This window comes from Carettochelys insculpta, chromosome 18 (assembly GCF_033958435.1).
Source record: "Carettochelys insculpta isolate YL-2023 chromosome 18, ASM3395843v1, whole genome shotgun sequence".
NCBI classification, from domain to species: domain Eukaryota; kingdom Metazoa; phylum Chordata; order Testudines; family Carettochelyidae; genus Carettochelys; species Carettochelys insculpta.
In genome coordinates, this window is record NC_134154.1 from 26022328 (window position 1) to 26043587 (window position 21260).

At 41.4% G+C, this 21260-nt stretch overlaps 1 protein-coding gene across 2 annotated transcripts in view; it reads left to right on the forward strand.

The window, feature by feature from the left end:
• Nucleotides 1-735: 735 nt before the first annotated feature.
• Nucleotides 736-21260, forward strand: part of TMEM120B (transmembrane protein 120B) — a 39697-nt gene continuing 19172 nt past the window's right edge. For both annotated transcript variants that reach the window (XM_075012479.1, XM_075012480.1), the window contains exons 1-6: nt 736-870; nt 10932-11050; nt 13574-13690; nt 15389-15448; nt 18055-18150; nt 19332-19421. In XM_075012479.1, the coding sequence (XP_074868580.1) occupies nt 802-870; nt 10932-11050; nt 13574-13690; nt 15389-15448; nt 18055-18150; nt 19332-19421 (551 nt within the window). In that variant the 5' untranslated portion in view covers nt 736-801. The remainder of the gene's footprint in view (nt 871-10931; nt 11051-13573; nt 13691-15388; nt 15449-18054; nt 18151-19331; nt 19422-21260) is intronic.

Here is a 21260-nt window from a genome sequence, read left to right on the forward strand (position 1 = left end):
AACAAATTTATTACATCATGAGGTTTTGCGGGCAAAACCCAATTCCTCAGATGAATGGCTCATGACCAAATAAATTTGTTAGTCTCCAAGGTGCCACAGGACTACTTGTTATTTGTGATTCTACAGACGAACCTGGCTACCCTCTGAGCCTAGTACATTTGTTAGCCTTTAAGTTACCACCAGACTCCTTGTTTTTGCTGAAGCAGACTAACAGTTCTCTCTCTGAAATCTCTCACCTTGTATCCCTGTCGTTCCAACGCACACCTGTGCTGCAGAAGACTGCACTTAATTCTTATCCTATGCAACGATTCCCCTTTTTATCTATTGCTGGAAAAGAAACAATCTCCAAGTGCCACATGTCCTTGGGCAGATCTCGGTTGACCTTGGCTGGTAATGTCAGGCTGATCGGGGTTAGCAGCGGCTGCTCTAAGCAGACCGTTTCTTCCTTTCCATTAAAGCCACAGATGTCCTGCATGAGCGCAGATCCCAGTCTGCAGATTGCACGGGGAAGCACTGCTGCTACACCAGAGTAGCTCCCACACCAGGCGGCAGCAGCACCACGCCATTTCTCCTGAGCACGGGGCGGTGGGAGGCAAAGCGTGAGGCCGCGCGTGCTCAGTCACTCTCACCCAGCCCCGGAGTTCGCATGATGACGTCAGGACAGGGTGTGCACGTGGCTCTGACCAGCTGGAAGCTCGCGCTGCTGCAGTAGCAGCAGCATAAGGAGCTAGAAAATTGCTCTAGCTTTCGGGAGTCTCCTGGAAGAGGCTGAGCGCGGCGGGGGCGGGCTGGTTTTGCACCATGTTACTACCGTTCGAGAGGTATCAGCGAGAATGGCGGGAGCTGGAAGAGGAGTTTCAGCAGCTCCAGGTGATGGGGATCGGCTGGGTTTTGCAAAGAGACCACTGCTGTGCTTTTGGCGGAGGGGAAGCTTTTTTTGCGTTGTTGTGTGTGTACCCCCTTTGTGCCCTCTGGGCTGTGCTGGGACCGGGCCCCATCGCAGCGAATCGGCTTCTACTTGGCAGGGCTCTCTCATGTTGATTGAGAGAAGGATATTTGGAAAACCTCTAGTGTTTTTAAAAAAAAAAAAACAACCCTCCAGCCCTTCATCACCGACGGAAGGGTGCGTGTCGGAGCGTGTCTGGGTCCTTTTACAAATGAATGATCTTGCCTTGGCCTTCCCCTGTGAGGGGTACGATCTGCAGCTGGAGGGAGTCCTGGCGGTTCTGATTCTCTCTCCTATCTGCTGAACCTAGCCTTGCATTAATGGGAGTCTGTGATTGGTAACTGAAGAGGGAAAGCCTTGGGATTTGCCGTGCTTGGAAGAAGGATTTATGCTGTGTATCCGTTAGCTGTAGCTCTTCTTTCACTCGCTGTGGTTAATAACTTTCAGGCGAAAGTAAGGCGGTGGAACGTGGCACTGGGTCATGGATGCGATGCTTGTCAGCGAGGAGAGAAACTACTTGCATAAGGATGTTTGTTGGTTGTAGAGAAAACTATTTTGTGTTCTAAACCTTAGTCTGAACTTCTATTGAACGGTTTCGGATAAGCTCTTATTCCTTTTGGTATATTTTCATTCTGTTGCGGATGAAATAATTTTATGCCGTATTTTGAAAAAAGCCTACAGACTATTCTTACGCTTTTTAGGGGTGAAATCCCCCTGGTACTTCTTTCTTCCCCTGCCCCTTACTATATCCGCCTTGTATTCTCATTTTTGCTCCAAAATGTTCAGAAGTGGGTCTTGCCCACGAAAGCTCATTACCTAATAAATAACATCGTTAGCCTTTAAGGTGCTGTAGACTGCTTACATTTTTTTTACTTTTATTATATCTGTTTCTATTAGAGAGTGTGTAACTTTTTGTTTATGGATTAATTCGTTAGTGCAGTGGCAGGAGAGCACCTAAGTCATTTTATTATGAATAATGAAAATACTATGCATGAGACTGTATCTTTGAATACAGGAGTCAAATTAAAACTCCATTGGTATTTCTTGTATTAGTTCACCTGTCAATATCAGTAGCAATACTTTATAATTTTTGTGGGGGAAGGGGAATTTACATTATATCAATGTGTTTTTTTTTCTTAAATAAAAAGATGTACATGCTTAATTTAAATGTGTATTTTTCAGAACCTGTCCCTCCTCACTCAGACCGCTGCCCTGATACTCTCCTTGCCCCTGCTTGCTGTTCTTCCCATTCCTGTGAAGGAGCAAGAGGAAAGTGCACAGCTTGCCTGCCCCTGTCCTCCCTAGCTAAAGTGAGGAGAAATACAGCAAACTGCATTTCTCCTTTACTCTCTGATAGTGAGGAAGAGAAACAGTAAGCAATGAATCTGGGGTTGGGGGAGGCTTCAGCCCCTCTGCCCCCCCCCATCAAACCCTTACCTTGCTATAAGATAAGGGGAAGCTGTATGCTGAATTTGGTATTATTCAGCTCTTACTGTTTAGGAGCAGTTCTTCAACAGACTCAGAAAAATTCAAATATATAGTACCTTGTTTACATGCTATCATATTAATCTTGTATTTATTCTGATTCACTCCTATTAGCACACTTTGTTTCTCAGAAGATCATATTCTATCAGTTTGGGGTTTCGCGCGTGCGCGTGTGTGTGTTTAAAGTGACTCTACTATAGTTTTGAGTCTTGATATTGAAGGTTTTATTAGGAGCTAGGGTGAGTAAGGTAGGATCTTTTATTGGATCGTCTTTTGTTGGTGAGACGAGCTTTCACCTTAGCATGTCCTTACCAATGATTCCATCGTTCTGTTATTTCTGAGCTTGCAGAAAGGCTGCTTCTGATGCTTACTGTAGCTGTATTTTGTGTGGAGAAAGCTGTGAAAGCATTTCATGCAGATGTAAGGGGATGCTGTAGCACTTCAGCACAGAAGTGGCTAGTCTTGGAGATCATGCTGGAGTAACACCATTACTAAACAACAAGATGCATCTGATGAAGCAGGTCTCTGCACACAAAAGCTTATGCTCCAAAATATCTGTTAGTCTATAAGGTGCTACATGACTACTTGTTCTCAAAGCTACAGACTAACAGGGCTACCTCTCTGGTACTTGTCACCATTACTAAACATGTCTCTGAACATGTATTAGAAGGATGGAACTTTAATGCAGGGTTGCATGTGAATATATGTGAGGGGAAGGAGTTTCTGCATTGTTGCCAGTCATTTAAGGGCAATTAGCAAGTCTGGACTGGCAGATGTGACATGTAATTGATATGTCACGATCATATGTTGCTCAAAGCAGGGGTGGGGAACAGTCAGCCCATGGTCCAGCTCTGGATCCTGAGGCTCAGTGCTCACCTCTGTGGTCTCTGGACTGTGGAGGGTGTGGAGCCCCAAGTCTGATGGTTGGATCGGACAAGTTGTGCTGTAGCTCCAGGCTCTGCTGGGATTGGGGGTGGAGGAGGACTGGGCATGATAGAAAGAAGCAGCTCCAGGCTCCACTGCCAGTTGCTGGCGGCCAGGAGGAGGAGGAGCAGGAGCAGCACCAGCAGTGGCCGCCTGCCTGGAGGCTTCCTACCACCGCTCTGGCTGGAATTCCTGTGAGCTGGGCTATGTGCATCTGGGGTGCTGCAAAGTTAAATGCAGCCCCATCACCCAGACGGTGCACCCCCAGATAGCTCCTGTGCCTCCACTTTTTCAGACCCTGGACCTCAAACCCTGTCCCCCCTGCTGCCCACACTTCCCATCCACACCCTACTTCAGTCCCCTTCCTCCCAGAGCCTACACCCCAAACCCTACTGCACTCTTCCACTCATCTAGACCCACACCCTCAGCCTGCACCTGCACCCCCACGCTGCCCAGACACCCCCCCCGACTGCTCCTGCCCCTTGCCTTAATGACATCGGAGAGCTGTTCTCCACCCTGTCCTAAAGTATTCTAAGTGGGAGTGATGAGGCAATGCAGAAACTAGGAAAATAGTATGGCATGTTTAGTTTCTGTAGCAGCCATTGTGTGCAACGTAGATTACAAATCATGCCCTATGCCCAATGGGGAAGTCTCTGTCTATTTCTAAGTGTAGCTACATACGTGATGAAAATTAGGCTAATTTTTACCAGTTCCAACTGTCCTGCACAGTAGCATAGATAAGGAACTGAGGGCAGTTAGCCTGCGTATCCCTGCATAGCTTCTGTGTCTGATATGAGGAGGCTTGGGGTGTATGGATGTAAAGACGATGTATTTGTATGTGGTAAAGAGGCTGGCTGAGTGTTCTTTTTCTGTTTAAATGAAGTTACTTAATTGGCATATCAAGAGATCACCCTAAGTTTCTGAGATGATTGAATAATTATTCTATTTTAGTTTTGAGTTGTTAAAAATATGACTTATAGAGGAGTACTTGAATTCAGCAACAGCGAGAGCACGCTCCTTTCCAACCGATTTCTCTTGTCAGGTCTGGTATGGAGAATTTGGGGAAGCCCTCCGACATTGGTAAGGAACTTTCATAACCTGTTCTTTGGCCCTTTTGTCTCTCTCCTGGCTCCTTTGTTGCTTTAAAAAGATTACCTTATCTTTACCTTAAAGATTTTTGAAAGGAGGGGGCTCTTTCAAAAGAAGCCATGGAGTGTCTACACACACAGTGGTCTTTTGAAAGTAAATCGAAAGAATGTAGTGCTCCTTTTGAAATCACTCTTCCTTTCCTGTTTAAGGAAGAGCGCCCCTTTTTGAAAGAAAATGTGGCTAGACAGTCGGCAGGGCCCTTCTTTCAAAAGACCAGTGTTCATTTTCAATTCCTGGCCTATTCTTTCAAAAGAGTGGGGGCTGTGTGGATGATCTTTTGATTGAGCAGATCACTCTTTTGATTTGCTTTTTCTTGTGTGTGGACGCACTCTTTCGAAAGAAGCTCTTCCGGAAGAGCATCTTGTAGCCTAGATGTGTCAGCATATTACGGCCTCTAAATAAGCCTTTCACCAGCCCTGTAAGGTAAGTGCACATATGTGTATCTGTGTATATATATACCATAGACAAATCTAATTAACCAAGAGTGGTGTATGCAGTAGAAAAACAGATCTCAGTGCACCTATTTTAAAAAACAAAACCAAACCTTAAAGGTGCTGTCATGTTATGATCACAAGGTATGTTGACTCTGCTACTTTTGTTTCCCAAATGTGTGGGATAACCTGGCTTCTATTTGTATTAATGATCCGTTACTGAGGACAGGACACTGCAGAGCTTATGCATGGTGAAAAGTATGAGAGAGGTAGCTGTGTTAGTCTGTAGCTTGGAGAGCAACAAGGTGCCACAAGACTTCTTGTTGTTTGCGGAGCTTATGAACTCCAGGAAAGTTGCAGTATTTACAACCCTGCAGAGATTATTAACTTCTCACAGGTACCTTTCTCCTAAGAAACTGAAGTCCTTAAGTGTTCTAAGTTGTCTGTGTGGAATGCTCTGTGCTGAAGTTAAATGTCCAGGAAAGTATTTCATTTTTGGATTATGCTCATTAAAGAGTTATGCACCCATTGAGATGCAAAATGGTACCCTTTGTAAAGTTTTTCCCGGATGACTTCACTGTCAACATTTTTCTTCTGGACAATTAAGTGGATTTTATAATTTTCTGTTTTCAGGTAGCTGTGGAAGTTGCCATCTTTTAAATCTGATCTTAATTAGTTTAAAGTTTAAACTAAGTTTATTTTGTTAGCCTTTAAAGGAAAGTTTTTTAAAGCAGAGCCAGAGTATAATGTATTCCAGAGAATTTTAACTCCCTTTGGACATCAGCTTTTTATTTTTTTTTTTTAAATTGGACAGTGTAAACAGTCTAAAAGACTGATTGCACAAGCTTAAGAGAAGCAGAATTAGTTAATATTTAAACGGCCTTCTGTTAAAAAAAAAAAAATGAGTCTTAAAAATTAATTTGAGGGGCTGTGTCCAGTTCTGGAAAGGGTTATTTAGATTATGGCTTTGCTGCCCTGCTTCCAGAGGATTTAGAAGCTGAAATCCAGTGCATACTGTGCAATTTGTGTTTCATTCTTAGTAGATGTGTATACTGAAAAAGTGAATATTTAAATACTAATGTGAAGACAAGCAAATTTTTTTCTGTGTATTTTTATCACTGTACGTATTGCTGAACGCTGTTAGGAAAACTGACAAATGTATAATTAAACTCCCTCTGATCTTTACTCAACATCTGTTTACTGGCTAGGCCTGCAATGAAATAAAAGTAGTATAGTGCTGGAATGGACCTTAAAAGGTCATTTAGCCTGACTCCTGGTATGACGAAAGATTGAATATATCTAGGACGAGGGTCGGCAACCCCTGGCATGGGTGCCAAGAGTGGCACATGAGCTGGTTGGCTTTTTTTTTTTTTTTCTTTTCTTTCTTTCTCTCATTGGCATGCAAGGTAGGAGCTCAGCCCTGCTCTTCCTCCCGCACGCAGCTGGGAGCTTGCTCAAAGCTGTGCTGCCTTTGGATTAAGAAAAGACCAGGTAATGCTATCAACCACCCCCTAAATGGTAAAGCATTTTTATGTATTAATTAAGCTGTTTTAAGCAGGACTATTGGTGATGTTAAAAAGTATCACTGGCACTGAGACCATACATGGACGTCAAAAGGTCAAACTTCAGCACTCTACCTTGAAAAGAAAAAAGCAGTCAAGTAGCACTTTAAAGACTAACAAAATAATTTATTAGGTGAGCTTTCGTGGGACAGACCCACTTCTTCAGACCATAGGCAGACCAGAACAGACTCAATATTTAAGGCACAGAGAACCAATCAAGGAGGACAAATCAGAAAAAAAAATGATCAAGGTGAGCAAATCAGAGTAGAGGGTGCGGGGCGGGGGGATGGTCAAGAATTCCTTGGCTTAATCTAATCCTTGACCTCCCCCCCCACCCCGACCCCTCTAATCTCTGATTTGCTCACCTTGTTTTAGGAATGTGGCATGCAGCTTCCTCTTTAAGCACTGTAAGGGTTTGGTTGTGCCAGGGAAATGGGAGGTGCCTAGAATGGGATTGTATCTCAAAACCCACCATACAGAAAAGAGACAGAATCACCAGGTGGCTGAAGGGGGCTGGCTGTAGCCCCAAGAGTCCCATGTTCCAGGTACCCTTTAGGCAGGAGGGCTGAAGGGGAACATTGGCTCTTCCCCTTTGTCAGGGAGCAAAGGGAAAGTGCACAGCTGGCTGCATTCCTCACTCTGGCTGGGGAGGGCAGAAGGCAGATGATCTGTGCACTTGATTCTCACTCCCTGTTCAATCATTTTAATAAAGCATGTATGTTTTCCTTTTATTTTCCAAGAAAACCCAACAATCCCCTAATTGAGTTAAGGACCCAATCAGTGCACTGTAAAAGATAGTAAATAAAAGGATTTTCAATTCACTTCATACAAGTACTGAAGTGCAATCTCTTTACTAGGAATGTGTAACATAAAAATGTAGTTTGTTACATAACTATACTCAGAACTAAAACAGGAGACCCTATAAGTCTACTCAGTCCTGCTTCTTATTGTGCCAATCACTAAGACAAACAAGTTTTGTTCACATTGATGGGTGGCTACTGTCAGCTTCTAACAGTACCTCTGTACTAGATTAGGTTGTGTTTGGTAAAGTTGGTTGGTTTGTTTTTAGCACTCAGTTTTTTTTTTAAAGTCGAGGGTACATGTCCACACTGGCAAACAAAGTCAAGGGAGTGGGTCCCTGTTAGAATGGGCAGCTTTGACTTTGTCAGCAGTGTAATTTGTGTATCTATCTCACAGTTCCTGCTGCCCCCTTGCATTGTAGGTTCGGTCCCCAGTGTATGATCAGACAAGAAATGCCAAGGGTGGTTCTGGGTATCTGTTGTCTGCCTCCATAGTGCACTTACCGCCTCCCCGATCCCTTTGGAAAGCAATGGCAAAAAGTGTTTTTGCACCCTCTTTTTTTCAGTGGGTATTCATGCAGATGCTGTTGCAAAGCTAGCATCGACCCCGTCCAGCTTCAAACTATTGTTGTGGTGTGGTATGTGCAGAGCCTAAGCAGCTTTCAGAACGAGGAGGACTCTGAGGAGGATGCTGATGCACATGAATGTGAAATGCTGGAGGGGCAGAACAGGGACGTGCAGGCCACACTCAGTACTTTGTACACAGTGGAGTGCTTGTTCTGGTGCCGGAAAAACAAGCTTGCAGGTGGGACTGCATTGTTATGCAGGTATGGGATGATCAGCAGTGGCTACAAATGTCTACAAAATGTCTGCATGTGTAAGGCCACTTCAGTGGAACTTTGTGAATTGCTTTTCCCCACCCTGAAGCTCAGCAATATCAGAATGAGACCTGCTCTGACAACTCAGAAGCCAGCGACAATGGCTCTGTGGAAGCTTGCAATGCCATACACACACACAGTGGGGAATCAATTTAGATTGATCAAATCTACAGTGAGGGTTGCTGTGATCCATGGAGTTGAGGCGATCAGTGTCCTTTGTAGCAGAAGGATACTGATCACCAATCGCTCTGGGAAACACATGCAGGACATAATAAATTGTGTTGTCATGACGGGGCTCCTGATTGCAGTGAGACAATGTATTGCACATCCCTATCTTGGCACCAGACCCCCTTGCCAAAGAGTAGAGACACTGTAAGGAGTACTGCTCAGTGTTACACGCATTGGTGGATCACAAGGATTGTTTCATCAGCATCAAGGTGGGATTGTCAGTAAAAGTGTGTGACATGCACATCGTTAGGGACTCTGGTCTGTTCAGAAAGCTGCAGAACGGAACTTGTTTCGCAGACCAGAAAATTACCATTGGAGGTGTAGAGATGCCAGTGGTGATCCTGGGAGATCCAGCTTACCCCCTGCTCTCTTGGCTCATGATGCCATATGCAGGCAGCCTGGACTGCGGTAAGGAGCAGTTCAACTACAGGCTGAGCAAGTAGAGAAGTGGTAGAATGTGCATTTGGCCATTTAAAAAACAGATTCAGGAGCCTTCTGACTTGGATAGACCTCAATGAAAGCAGCATTTGCCTTGTGGCAGCCTTCTGTGTGCTTTATAACTCATGTGAGAGGAAGGGGGAAAATTTCATGCCAGGCTGGAGGCCCAGGACAGATCACCTGGGCACAAATTATGAGCAGCCAGACCCTCGGGCAATAAGAAGAGCACAGTGAGGAGCACTGCAAATCAGAAAGAAAGGTTTTGAAAATAGCTTTGAGTGACATGACTGTGTCACAGCTGTTGCTATTGAGGAAGTTCCTCCTCACCCCGCCCCATATGATGAATGCTGGTCTGTAAAGCCTGTAAAACTCCTCCCTTGTGCAACACAAGCAATAAAAAGTTACTTTTGAGAAGTTATACATTTTTATTGAGGGGATAAAATGAAGCACTCAGTAAAGGAGTTCATGGCAGGGACTTCTGAGGTGACTATGCAGAATGCCTCTTGCCCTTGGTATCACAGGTAGGAATAAGGCATCCTTCGTCTCTGAGAAACATCCTGAGGAGTAGAATAGAAAGCTGCTCTTGACTCTTGGTCCCTAGTCTGGGATGCTGAGGGGAGGCAGGTATGGAAGATGGTGAGAAGGGCTGTAGTATAGCATGGGCTGCAAATGGTGCTCCATACTCATGTACCAGGCACCTCAGAAACTCTGTTTTGATGCACCTTCAGCTTCAGCATCTCCTTCTGAGTCTACACGTCACACTTCCCCACTCAGTCCTGTCTATCCACCCTCCTCTCTTCCAGGGTGGTTCTCCTCCATGCATTTAACTGTCCATGCAGGTGGTTTGCATGTGCTCCAGGAACATATCTCTCCGTGTTCATTTTCTCCCTCTGATCTGTGCCAGGTTAACTGCTGGATGTGGAGCAGTGGTCAACAAAACCTAAGTGAAAGCCAAACATTTGGGAGATAACATTTACTGCAGATGAAATTACTTTGTGTGTTTGTAAAACATACCTCCATGAAAGGAGGTAAGGAGAGGTACTGCAGCATTCTCTGTCTGATGAAGTGTCTTAAGTGGCTTCATGCCCAGATATATTCTACTGCTTTAGTGCAGCTGGAAGATGGTGAAGACCACATTAACCCAGGCCAGGTGATCATTCATCAGGATTAGATGGCAGTCCCTAGCTGGCTGAGATGGTAGGAAAGCATTATTACAGCATCCATGAATGTGAGAGCATAGTGCCAGTAGGAATAGCTTCACACCAGTTGTGGCTGTATACCTTCAACCAAATGAGACCACGCTGTAGCAGTAAACTCTTCGTTCAAGTTTGTTTAATTAGCAAAAGTGTTTAAGAAGGTCTTTACGTTTAAATGTGATCAGTTTTCCTCTTTTCTTGCAAGCTCTTCACCTTTCATTTTATTGTACAGTGAAATCTGAGTCCTTGATCTGCGATTTGACTGGACATTTCATAGAAACAGATGGGGAAGAAACATAGGATTTGGACTTTGTCATGGTGTCAGACAGGAGGAGAAAATTTCTTGAGTAGAACAGCTCATTATGAAGTATAAATGACATCCCCTGTAACAGCAAAGGAAACTACGAGACATTCATCCTCCCCACTTACAGGCTTCTTATATTTTTTTTAATGAAACTTTTTATAATCACTTGGACTGGGCATTTATGTGTCCTAAGTATCTTGAGGCCTTTTCATAGAATGAAAACAGTTTATAATTAAATGAAGCAGTTGGCTACATTTCAGTGGCAGATACCTTCCCCACCAGGAATGGTCTCAAAATCATGAAGCTGACACTTTGTTTTTGGTGCTGTGCACCCCAACTCCAGTTGAAGTCACTGGAAGATGCAGATCTTATCTCAAAAGTAGGTTGCATGGTAAAAATAGCACCCATACTTACAGGAAAACCTGCTCCTCTAGGGAGGCAGAAGCAAGCTGTAGAACCAGTTGGGTCTGCTGTTCCAGAAAAATAGGGTGCACTTTGTTGTTTGTGGCTTTTTTTTTTTTTTTTTTTTTCTCCAAAAACTTTTCTGATTCAAAGAAATTACATTTTCTTTCTACTTCTCTTTTTTGCAGGAAACTCATAAAGTATATAGACAGAAACTTGAAGAACTGAACAACTTGCAGGCTGCATGCAGCCGCTCCATTCGTAAACAGAAGAGGAAATTAAAAGACCTGCAATACAGCCTCCAACGGTAATGGGATAGTCTTAAGGGGTTTCTCGTGAGTTACTGAAATGCAGGCTATAAATATTATTTTACTGTATGCCCACTTTCCTAGAAAGTGAGCGGGTTAACACAGCTATGTACATTTTTATTCTAAATACCACCATAACAGATTTACAGGTGTAGAAAAGATCAATTAAATCATCTAGTGCAGTGTTCCTTAAACTTCTTGAGACTATGGAACACCTTTTTTTTGAAAAAAATATCGTAAGTCAGACCCAATACATGCTCTCCTCTTCCCCCGCCTCCCCACAACAACAGATACAGCAAAAGCAAAATGAAGTAATTTAACCAGGTACCATAGCAATGAAGAAGTAACATTGTATCTGGTTTTAATAACAGAAAATATGCCATCAGCATATGATATCAAAAAAGTTTCAGACACAGCACACCTGCGATTTGTTCATGAACATCAGTGTTCCGAAGAACATAGTTTAAGAAACACTGATCTAGGGTATCCCTTAAAAGCCAATATGGAATCGCTCCCTATGATTATATTTTGTTATAGAAATATTTTCATAGGGCAAGACTTCATTGCAATCAGTCTGTTTATCTGTAGTTTTAATAGGGTAAAACTGTTTCTTCTAATTATGGAAAACTCACATGAATTTGCTGGTAGCCATGTGGTTGCATTTGAAGGTAGATTATAATCTTCAATTGTAATCTTCTGCTGTCTGTTGTTGTGGTACTTGGGCACTCAGCTCTCACCAGCAACAGAAGCTGTGTACTTACATATGTGGGCAACAGGCTAAATAAATTGCCTTGATTGTGTCTCAAAATTGCAGGCTACCTCCAATTTTCATGTTAATTTTATTTTTACCAATTATCACATAAATCATTGGCTGTGACAAATCATATGTAGACTAGTATTATTTTAAACCCCAAACCTGCAAGAGCAAAGTTGCATTCTTGCCAAATTTACAAAAACTCTATGATTTAACGCAAGTATGAGACTTCTCCTCTAGTGCGTTGGAGGTTTTGTTAATATACTTCTAAAGCAGGAATAGTTTTTTATAATTTTTTTGAGATTTAAAGTTTGATATTTTTATTGGTTAATATTTGCTTATTGGCTCATCAAATATTTATTTCTTAGCGTTTACGGTCAGTGGCAGATCATATGTAACTGATTAACCACCAGACTAAGCTACATTTTTATAGAGCAGGAGATGAGAAGTGGACAGTTTTGTTCTCCCTGGACTTTCGGCAGTCATCTACTAGTATTTCCGTTTCAGAATTTCCTGATGTGACACAATTTATTATCCCATTTCCCAGTGGGAAAAGATGAAAGAGGAACTCCTCTTTCCTTTTGATCTACCAGTACGAAGGCATCTGCATTTTCCCCTTTGTTTTGAGCTGTGGTGGGCTACCCCCTATTTGTTCACACATTTTCAATTGCAACTGGAATAATCTCTTAACTGAGCTAGGCACTAACTTTGAAAATCCATGGAGGTGTTATCTTGCAGTATAGTTTGGGTATAAAACCTGCTACTCTCTTCCCCCGCCCCCAGATTTTCTCTTTAAGAAGTAGTGAACTCTGACTCTTAGAAGGTTTTCTTAAATGTCCCTCATTGCAGTATTTCAGGACTTGCATCTTTTCCTTCCATCCTTATGCCTCTGCCTCTGGTTGGACGCATAAGAATTTTGAGTGCTGAACAGCAGTAGGGTTGAGGTTAGCATAACACAGTTAATGGAAAGTTCCCCTATTGCTTTCATGTTGTCAGTATTTGGCAATGCCTAAATTGGCATCACCTGCTGTCCCCAGAACTGTTGATTTCAGAAGAGGAGGTGCAGAAGGAAGAGCTAATGAAAGTCCTTTTTCCCCCCCCCCACCTTCTCCCATCTAATATACCATTAATTGTATAGTGAGCTATTCGTTTTCTTGGATTTAAAGTAGTTTGGGGCTCTGAAGGATGCATAATGTCACTTTGAAAGAGTATATGGTGTGGGTTTGTTTTGGTTTTTCTTCACGTTGCCTTTTATGGTCTAATTGGATGTTTTTCAATTTAAAAGCATGCTCAGATCAGTTTAGAATTTGTAAAAGCAAACATTTTATAAAAATCTGTAGGATTGTTTAAAAAGTTAGATAGTGGCACTTTTTTTTTCCCTCTAAAAGGATTCATAATATTAGCAGGTTTTGTGATTCAAACATCTGGTGTACTGCTAATGACTGAGCAGCAAAAAGTGAAATTGATCAAAAATGTTCACTTGTTTGGTTGCAGTTATTGACTAGTCTGTCTGTTCAGCTTGAGCTACATAGTGTGAAAATAGAGAAAAGGTGTTAAGAGAAGAAAATAATCTTGTGCTGTTAAAACTGAAAAAAATCTTAAAGCTAAGTTCTTGCTTTTAGAAGTCCTGGTAAGGAAATACTTTAATTAAAAAAAAAGTTACTAAGTTAAAGCTGACTTTCATCCCCTTTTAAAATACATTTCATAAGAAGGGTTCTGTTTTGTGTTTGTTTGTTTTTTTTTTTTTTTTTTTAAACCATCCTCACAGGCGCAAATACACATCTAGTCCAGAAGAATCTGATCTCATACAGCAAATTAACACCCAGATCAAAGAAAGGCAGCATGTTTTCTTTGACATGGAAGCATATTTACCAAAAAGAAATGGGTATGTATTTATAAAAAAAAAAAAAAAAAAAAAAAATTAATATTGCTAACACAACTGTTACAAGTACTTCATTCAGCATATCTCTTCTGAAATAATTTACCAGTTGCCTTTTTAATCTGCCATGAATGCCACACCATCTGTTAAAGGTGCAATTCCCTCGAATACACATGTGCCCAGGGTCACCTCCATACTTGCAGAAAAATTAAAGCGGTGAGGTAAGGACGAATCAACAGTAAATTTCATAGATTCATAGGGCTGGAAGAGACCTCAGGAGGTCAATGAGTCCAGCGCCCTGACTGAAAGCAGGGCAAATCCCAACTAAATCATCCCAGCCAGGGCTGTCTCATGCTGGGATTTAGACCTCTAGGGAAGGAGATTCTGCTACCTCCCTAGGTAACGCATTCCAGTGCTTCACCGCTCTCCTAGTTTTTCCTACTGTCCAACTTAGACTGCTCCCACCACAACTGGAGATCATTGTCCTCGTTCTATCCTGTCACCCCTGAGACCAGACTCTCTCCATCCTCTTTGGAACCCTCGTTCATGTAGTTGAAGGCTGCTATCATATTCCCTCCTCAGTCCTCTCTTCTGAAGACTGACTAAGCCCAAATCCCTCAGCGTCTCCTCATAAATTGTGTGTTCCAGCTACCTAATCAGTTTTGTTACCCACCATTAGACTTTCTCCAGTGAGTACACCACCTTTGTGTAAAAGGGGTCCTCAGAATTGGATGCAATATTCCAGATGCATTCTCACCAATGCTGAATAAATAGGGAATAATTATTTCCCTAGGTCCTTCTTGGCTACCAGGGCATGCAGTTGGCTCATATCCAGCTTCTCTTCCCACTGTAATCTCCTCCAGGTCCTTTTCTTCAGAACTGCTGTTTAGCCAATCCCTGTCCTAAACATAGGACTTTGTGCTTGCACATCATCAGATTGCTTTTGGTCCAATCCTCCAATTTGTCTAGATCTTCCTGGATCCTATCCCTACTTTCATGCATATCAACCTCTCCCCCTAATTTAGTGTCTTCTGTGAATTTGCTGAGGGTGCAAGCCATCTCCTTATTCAGCTCATTAATAAAGATGTTGAACAAAACCAGCCCCAGAACCGACCCTTGGGGTATTCTGCTTGAAACCGGCTGCCAACCAGACATAGAGCCATCCTTCGCTTTTGAAAGAAATTTATATGTGAGGTTTGTGTCTTGGATAACCTGGTACTTTATTACTCAAAATATTCATGTGAATACTCCTGTACTGTAGTATACTCTTATCAGCTTTTACTCTTTGGTACTCAGGTCATCTGTGATACTATCTTAACACTGGGAGGCCATTCATAGGCTGTTTCTTCCAGATGTAGCTATCTTGCTATAAAAATATTACCCCCTGGTTCTTTTGCCTGTTGATTCATAGTTTCTCCTGATCCCAAAGAGTTCTATCACCAGAAACTTTTTATCTCTTATTTATAAAAATGCTGGTTTTAAAAACGAAACAAACCAATCAGCAGTTAAAATTGAGGATTAATTTGAAGAGAGTAGTGAGCTATATTCCTAAACTTTTTGTGTGGTTTTATCTTTTGCTTGCTATAATTGAAAACCTAGAAACCAAATATACAATACTGCTTACTAGAATTGACTCATCTATCTAAATCTAGCTCGCTGTGCAATGGTTCTTTTTATATTCAATGGAGGTTTTTTGTCTTTCAGTTTGTACTTAAATCTGGTGCTGGGGAACGTGAATGTAACTCTTCTGAGTAATCAGGCAAAGTAAGTGGGGTTCTTTTTGTTAATTTTATTTTTTTTTACAGTTCTTCCCAGTTAGTAGAAGACAGATGTTGAAAATTACAACATAGATATATATTTTTTCGATAATCTGACCAGGGAACTGTCCCTACAATCAGTAGAACTATGTATCATTCAAAATACTGAGCCAGATTTATCCATGTTCTAAATTCCACTGAATCCAATTTACTTGTTTTTAAACAACTTACCTAATATTTGAGGGCCACGCACATGGGCTGCAAAGTTCAGAAGAGCATAAATTGTGACTTTTTGTAACTGTAAATATGGTATTGTAGTTTCAACTATATTTAGTCTCAGTGGCTTCAGAGAAAATATGATCCATTTATATATGGAAAAGGAGTGGGGGGGAAAAATGTATGCTTTAATTTCAAGTCCTGAAACTAGCCCCTCGGTTTTTGGTGAAACTGGTTTCTCTCTGGCTTGTACATAATCTCCAGTGATAGAGAATTCACAGGTGAGAGACTTCCAATTAAACATCTATCTCATCTTTGTCTTTGAGGTATTCTCAGTGTGAATCCCTGTTGTGCAACCATGTTACAGAGTAAGGCTGAGCCTAGAATTGGAAGTACAACTACAGTTTTGAGTAGAAACGTGATGTCTTTGCAGTCGAGGTGCCTAAGCTTTAGTTCTGGTTTCACCACAACCTTTTTTAAACCTCATTTAATCTCAATTTATAAAATTAATACAATCTAACAGTGATTCATGGAATATCCCAGTGATGCTGTGAGAAGCCCACAAAGACTGAAGACGCTTCCTTAAGAGTCTGTTCTGTCTGCAGTACTCTTCAACCCTGATACCAGCGATACTCCACCAAGATCCTCTCTCAAGTTCATGTAAATGGAGGACATTCCAGTGGCTACTCAGACTTCCTGTTGTATTCTGAGGCTATGTCTACTCTAGACTAAAAGTTAGGTGTAGATACGCAATTCTAGCTATGCCAGTTGCATAGTTAAAATTGACGTATCTCCACTCAGCTAACTTGGCTGTATAGGGAAAGGTCAATGGGAGTGTCTCTCTCCCATTGACCTCCTTAGTCCTTGCATCTCGCAAGGAGTACGGGGATTGACTGCGACCCTTGAGAGGTGGATTTCATGCATCCATACTAGAAGCACGAAAACAAAGCCCGGAAGATCCTGTCCGAGCAGGTCAGGTAGATGTAGCCTGATGCTTCAGTGAGGACTTTAAGAGCATTAGAAATCTCTTTCACGTCAGTTAAAGCCAAATGCCTCAAACAGTGGGCTCAGCTTCCCATTTGAATAATACCCAAGCCAAGAAGACTTTAAACATCAATTTCTGTGGGTTGATGCACCATCATAATCCTTTAACTCTGGACCTACTGCTCAGCTTCCGTTGCCGCCCCTAACAAACCAAAAGGAAAACTAAGGCCAGGGCAACATCATGCAGAAAGCTATTGGTGCATGCAAGCCTTGATTTCCCCAAGATTGATGTTACTCCCCATCCGTTCCACAGAGGAATGTTGTGCTCTGGTTTGGAGCTGAAGCCCATTAATGCTGGTTTTTGCATAATTAGCAGCACAGTTGTGTCCGTGCTACTTACATGGTGCCAGCAAATATCTATCAAAATGCTGCAACAGAGAGTACATAAAGATCATGGCAAATGCCACACTACTGCTCTACCAGGACCTAGAAGCTCCCTTTCACCGCACCCCCCTCGGCCAACCAATATCAAGAAAACCATTCTGATCTCCTGCCTCTGCCCTCCTAGAAGAAGGGAGGCACATTCGCAGAACATGATCTGAAGCTGGGGCAGCTGCGAATATAGAAAGCAAAAATCCTAGTCTGTGACTGAACTGTGTGCAAGTGCCTGGCTTCTCCTTCTCCTCCTGGTGCATATGGAGAGCTCTAAACTGTATCTGTACCAAAATGGAAAATACACATGCTTACTCCATAGAAGGAAATGGAGGGAATTGGTGAATTATGCCTGTAGCATGGTGCAGTCAGCCACAACGCACGATTGCTCATCCTGGCAGCGTCACAGCCATTCATGGGGCAACCCTATCTGCTCTGAATTGGGTTAGAAACTTTCAGATCCAGCTGCAGTCACACCATTGCTTTCACTTTCCATGGCTGCCTTATGAAAAACGTAGTGTAATATTTTATTCATCTTGCAGGATGTTGAGACTGAATTAATTCATGTCAGTGAAGAGCTTTATTAAAGTAAAGACTCTTTCAGAGGTGCCATATAAGTACAAAGGTCTTAAACCATCCTTGCATTTTCTTACTGGAGTCAGAATTGTGGGATTGGAGGACTGGGGAGACACACGAGGAAGGAATGTTCTCCAGGATTACTTTTAAAGTTTGTTTTTGTCTCTGCCGCTCCACCATGACAGTTGATTTAAAAAAAAAAAAAAAAAAAAAAAAAAAGCCCAAGAAAAACTTGTCTAAGTTTTTTTTTGTCATTGAACGCAGAGGGTGTTAAATACACTACATATGTGTATAATGAGAACTCTCCTTATAGAATGTAAAACAGTTCTGAACCCAGAAATAGGCAGGTGTGTTACTTGTTTTAATGGTAGAAATAGTTAATGCTTTTGCTTTTTTTCATCCCAGGTTTGCCTACAAAGATGAATATGAAAAGTTCAAACTTTATTTGACAATAATCTTGTTACTTGGTGCTGTAGCATGCAGGTTTATTCTTCATTACAGGTAAAGCAGAACTTTTATTTCTCATTTATATATTTTACATAAAGATATAGCGGATGCAAACTAAACATTCAACACTAGTTTTTCTGCATTTCAGTAGCAGAAGCTACTAAAACTAACTCCATTGTGATCAGTGCAGAATTCAAAGTTTAAAAAGTGCTGTCAAGGTAATCCATAGTAGTGATCTTGAAAACACTTAGACTTGTGAGTAGTTCATTTTCTTCAACAGAGGTACGTATTTGCATAAAGTTGTTCACATATGGGAATATTTGGAGGATCAGGCACCCTATCTTTTAAAGCTAATTTCCTTTCCTTTGCTACTAGTCCCACCATAAATTACAGCTGAAAGAATTTTTGAATTTTATATTTGGTCGTTTGTTTATATTGTGTATGTAGCTCAGCTTGGGCAATGGGAGGCTCCTTGATTTTTGTTGCTGGTGGTCAGACACTATGACAGCCTTGTGCCTTTGGGACAGCAAACATAGAGGAAATGCAAATCAAAGCCAACACTTCCATCTCTAAACATAAATTTTAAAAAAGGAAAATCTCAAGCGTTGTACAGCTTCTTGTATTTAATTGTGAGCAAAATCTATTTTGGGAGCCTAGCCCTCCTGTTGCCTTTTAAATCTGCCATGAATGCAACATCATCTGTTAAGATTGTAATTCATTGGCATAAACCCAAAATTTTCGTTGTGAAAACAGAGTACAATATTCTAGTGTGTTTAGCTGATTCAATTTATATAGATCTGATAGTGTCTGCTCATTGAATTAGCCTGAAAATGCCTGTGTTAATTGGATCATCATCTTCTTTGGAGCACTCCGTCCTTCAAATGGAATTAATATTTTCTCTACACACCTGCTCATCAGCTTGGAATCCCAGTCTTTTATCACATGGTGCTCTCCCAGTCTGCCAGAGTAATGAAATCTCCCCCTTCCCTCCCCAGCCCCAGTTTTCATAGTTGTTGAAGAAAAGGCAAAGTGTAGGGTTGTAGAGGGGTGTTTCAGCAGGACTAGTTAGTTGGAATGTTAGGCATGTACCTAATGGTTTGCAGGATCCAGGACCTGAATGTGGTTTCATGTGAGCTGTTTTTCCACTTACACTTTTGTTGGGATAGAGAAGGAGCATAATCTCAAAATGGATATTTATTATAATAGTGTTTTTTTTTCTTTACTCTTTTTAACAGGGTGACAGATGAAGTGTTTAACTTCCTATTGGTTTGGTATTACTGCACATTGACAATCAGGGAAAGCATTCTCATCAGCAATGGATCAAGGTACCATATGATTTTACAAAGTATTCAAAACATAGGATTCACTTGAAACAAAAAGGCAGAGATGGTTTGTTGTTGGAGTCCTGGTAAGGATGGGATAAAAACCCTGCTCAACAGTCACTCTGTTCTTTGACCCCGTTAAACAATCTATTTCCAAACGCACACATCCACTTGGGAAAGGTTAGTTATGAAGAAATTCTGCCTTGATGTCTTACACCAGAGTGCTGAATGTGTTTTTATTAATAATCTAGTTTTATTGAGTTAGTACTAAGCTAGCCTGTCTTTTTATAGAAATTGAATTGGCATGATTTCCTGCAAATGTGGAGGATTTGGCAGTCAAATTTTCCACTGTGCTTTAACTACCTCCCCTTGCTGTTAACTCAGTGTAACGTGACATTATTGTAAGCATAAGATAAAATTGGAGATCTTCTGTATCACTTATTCTGTCTCCCTGCAGCTGTTAGATGCCTCACACATAAGTTAATAATAGGCACATTCTCTGATCTTAGCCAAAAGGCTGAGAAGATTGTATTTTTATAACTTTGCAGGATCTTGGTATTTTTGGAACTGCATGAATATCTGCCACCTTTCTTTTAAAATCACAGTAGAAACCCTAATTCCATACTAAAAAGAGCAGAGAAGCTTAATTATATTTCAGATCACGTAATGCGTTCATTATTTATTTTTGCAACCCGATAAATCACATTTTCACTTCTTGATAGAGGTCAATGTACCATGTAGCAAAACATATTTAAATTACGACAGCATTGATGTGGTGGGGTTGGAAGGAAAATCAGCTGTTAAAATGGATATAATTATATGGAGGTGTAAATTACTACACACCTTAAAAATAAAGTCCCTAAATACTTTATATAACCTCTTTAGTTTAAATTGTGTTCATCTAATGTTTCCTCTCTTTTTCTAAAAAAAGTATGCATTCAATATAAATATTCTAAATTATCTGCATATTTATTTATAGCTGGAGTTGCTCTTTAGATGTTTTCCTGTTTTGCCAATTCAAGTTCCATCATCAATATGAAAACTGATTTGTTTTTGGGAACACTTACTTAGGGGTTACTAATTATAATGCTAGATGCTGCTAATAACTGGAGTGTTGCCAAAACTGAAAGACACTACCAGGAAAACTTCTCTCCTTTTTCAGTGTATTTGCTAGCGCTATGCATAGTCAGCTTCTCTTCCTGAAGAGACTTTTTAACAAGCATCTGCAGAGGAGCAGAAAAATTTCTTGGCTCTTACTTCAAAGAAATTAAAATCAGTATTTAGAGCAATGAATGTAAAAAACAAATTACAAAAGAGAATCTCCCGTCCTCCCCACAAAAACAAAACAGGTGGTGATCAATTGAAGATAAATCAAGTTGACAGTACGCTTGTACTTCTGCTGGACTTGGCTTCGTGTCCTGAATATTCCCTGGTGCCTCTGAGAATGCTGTAGGGCTCTGAGTCGCATCTAAAGAAGCATTACTAATAGTGGCTTTCAACTAGGGATGTCCTGCATTTCCCCCTCTGACCCCCCCCCCCGCACCCTTATGTCTGGAGATATAGCAATTTTAAAAAAGGGAACGTTTTCTTCAAGATGGAATTTAGCCTGATTTTTGGTTTAAGTCTTGTGTATGTTCCACAAGACCCCTGTAATAAACCAGTGTAATGCTGAGATGTGCTGTGCTGCATACACTTCTAGCAGTGGCTATACTGAGTGCCATTTCAGGGTCTCTCCCAATGTCCTAGAAGCCAGCCAAGTCACATTCCTGGCTGGCAAGACAGGACAGTAACTGCGCCTTGTTCTTCTTCTCACTCCAGTGTCTATAAGAAATAATTAAGTTA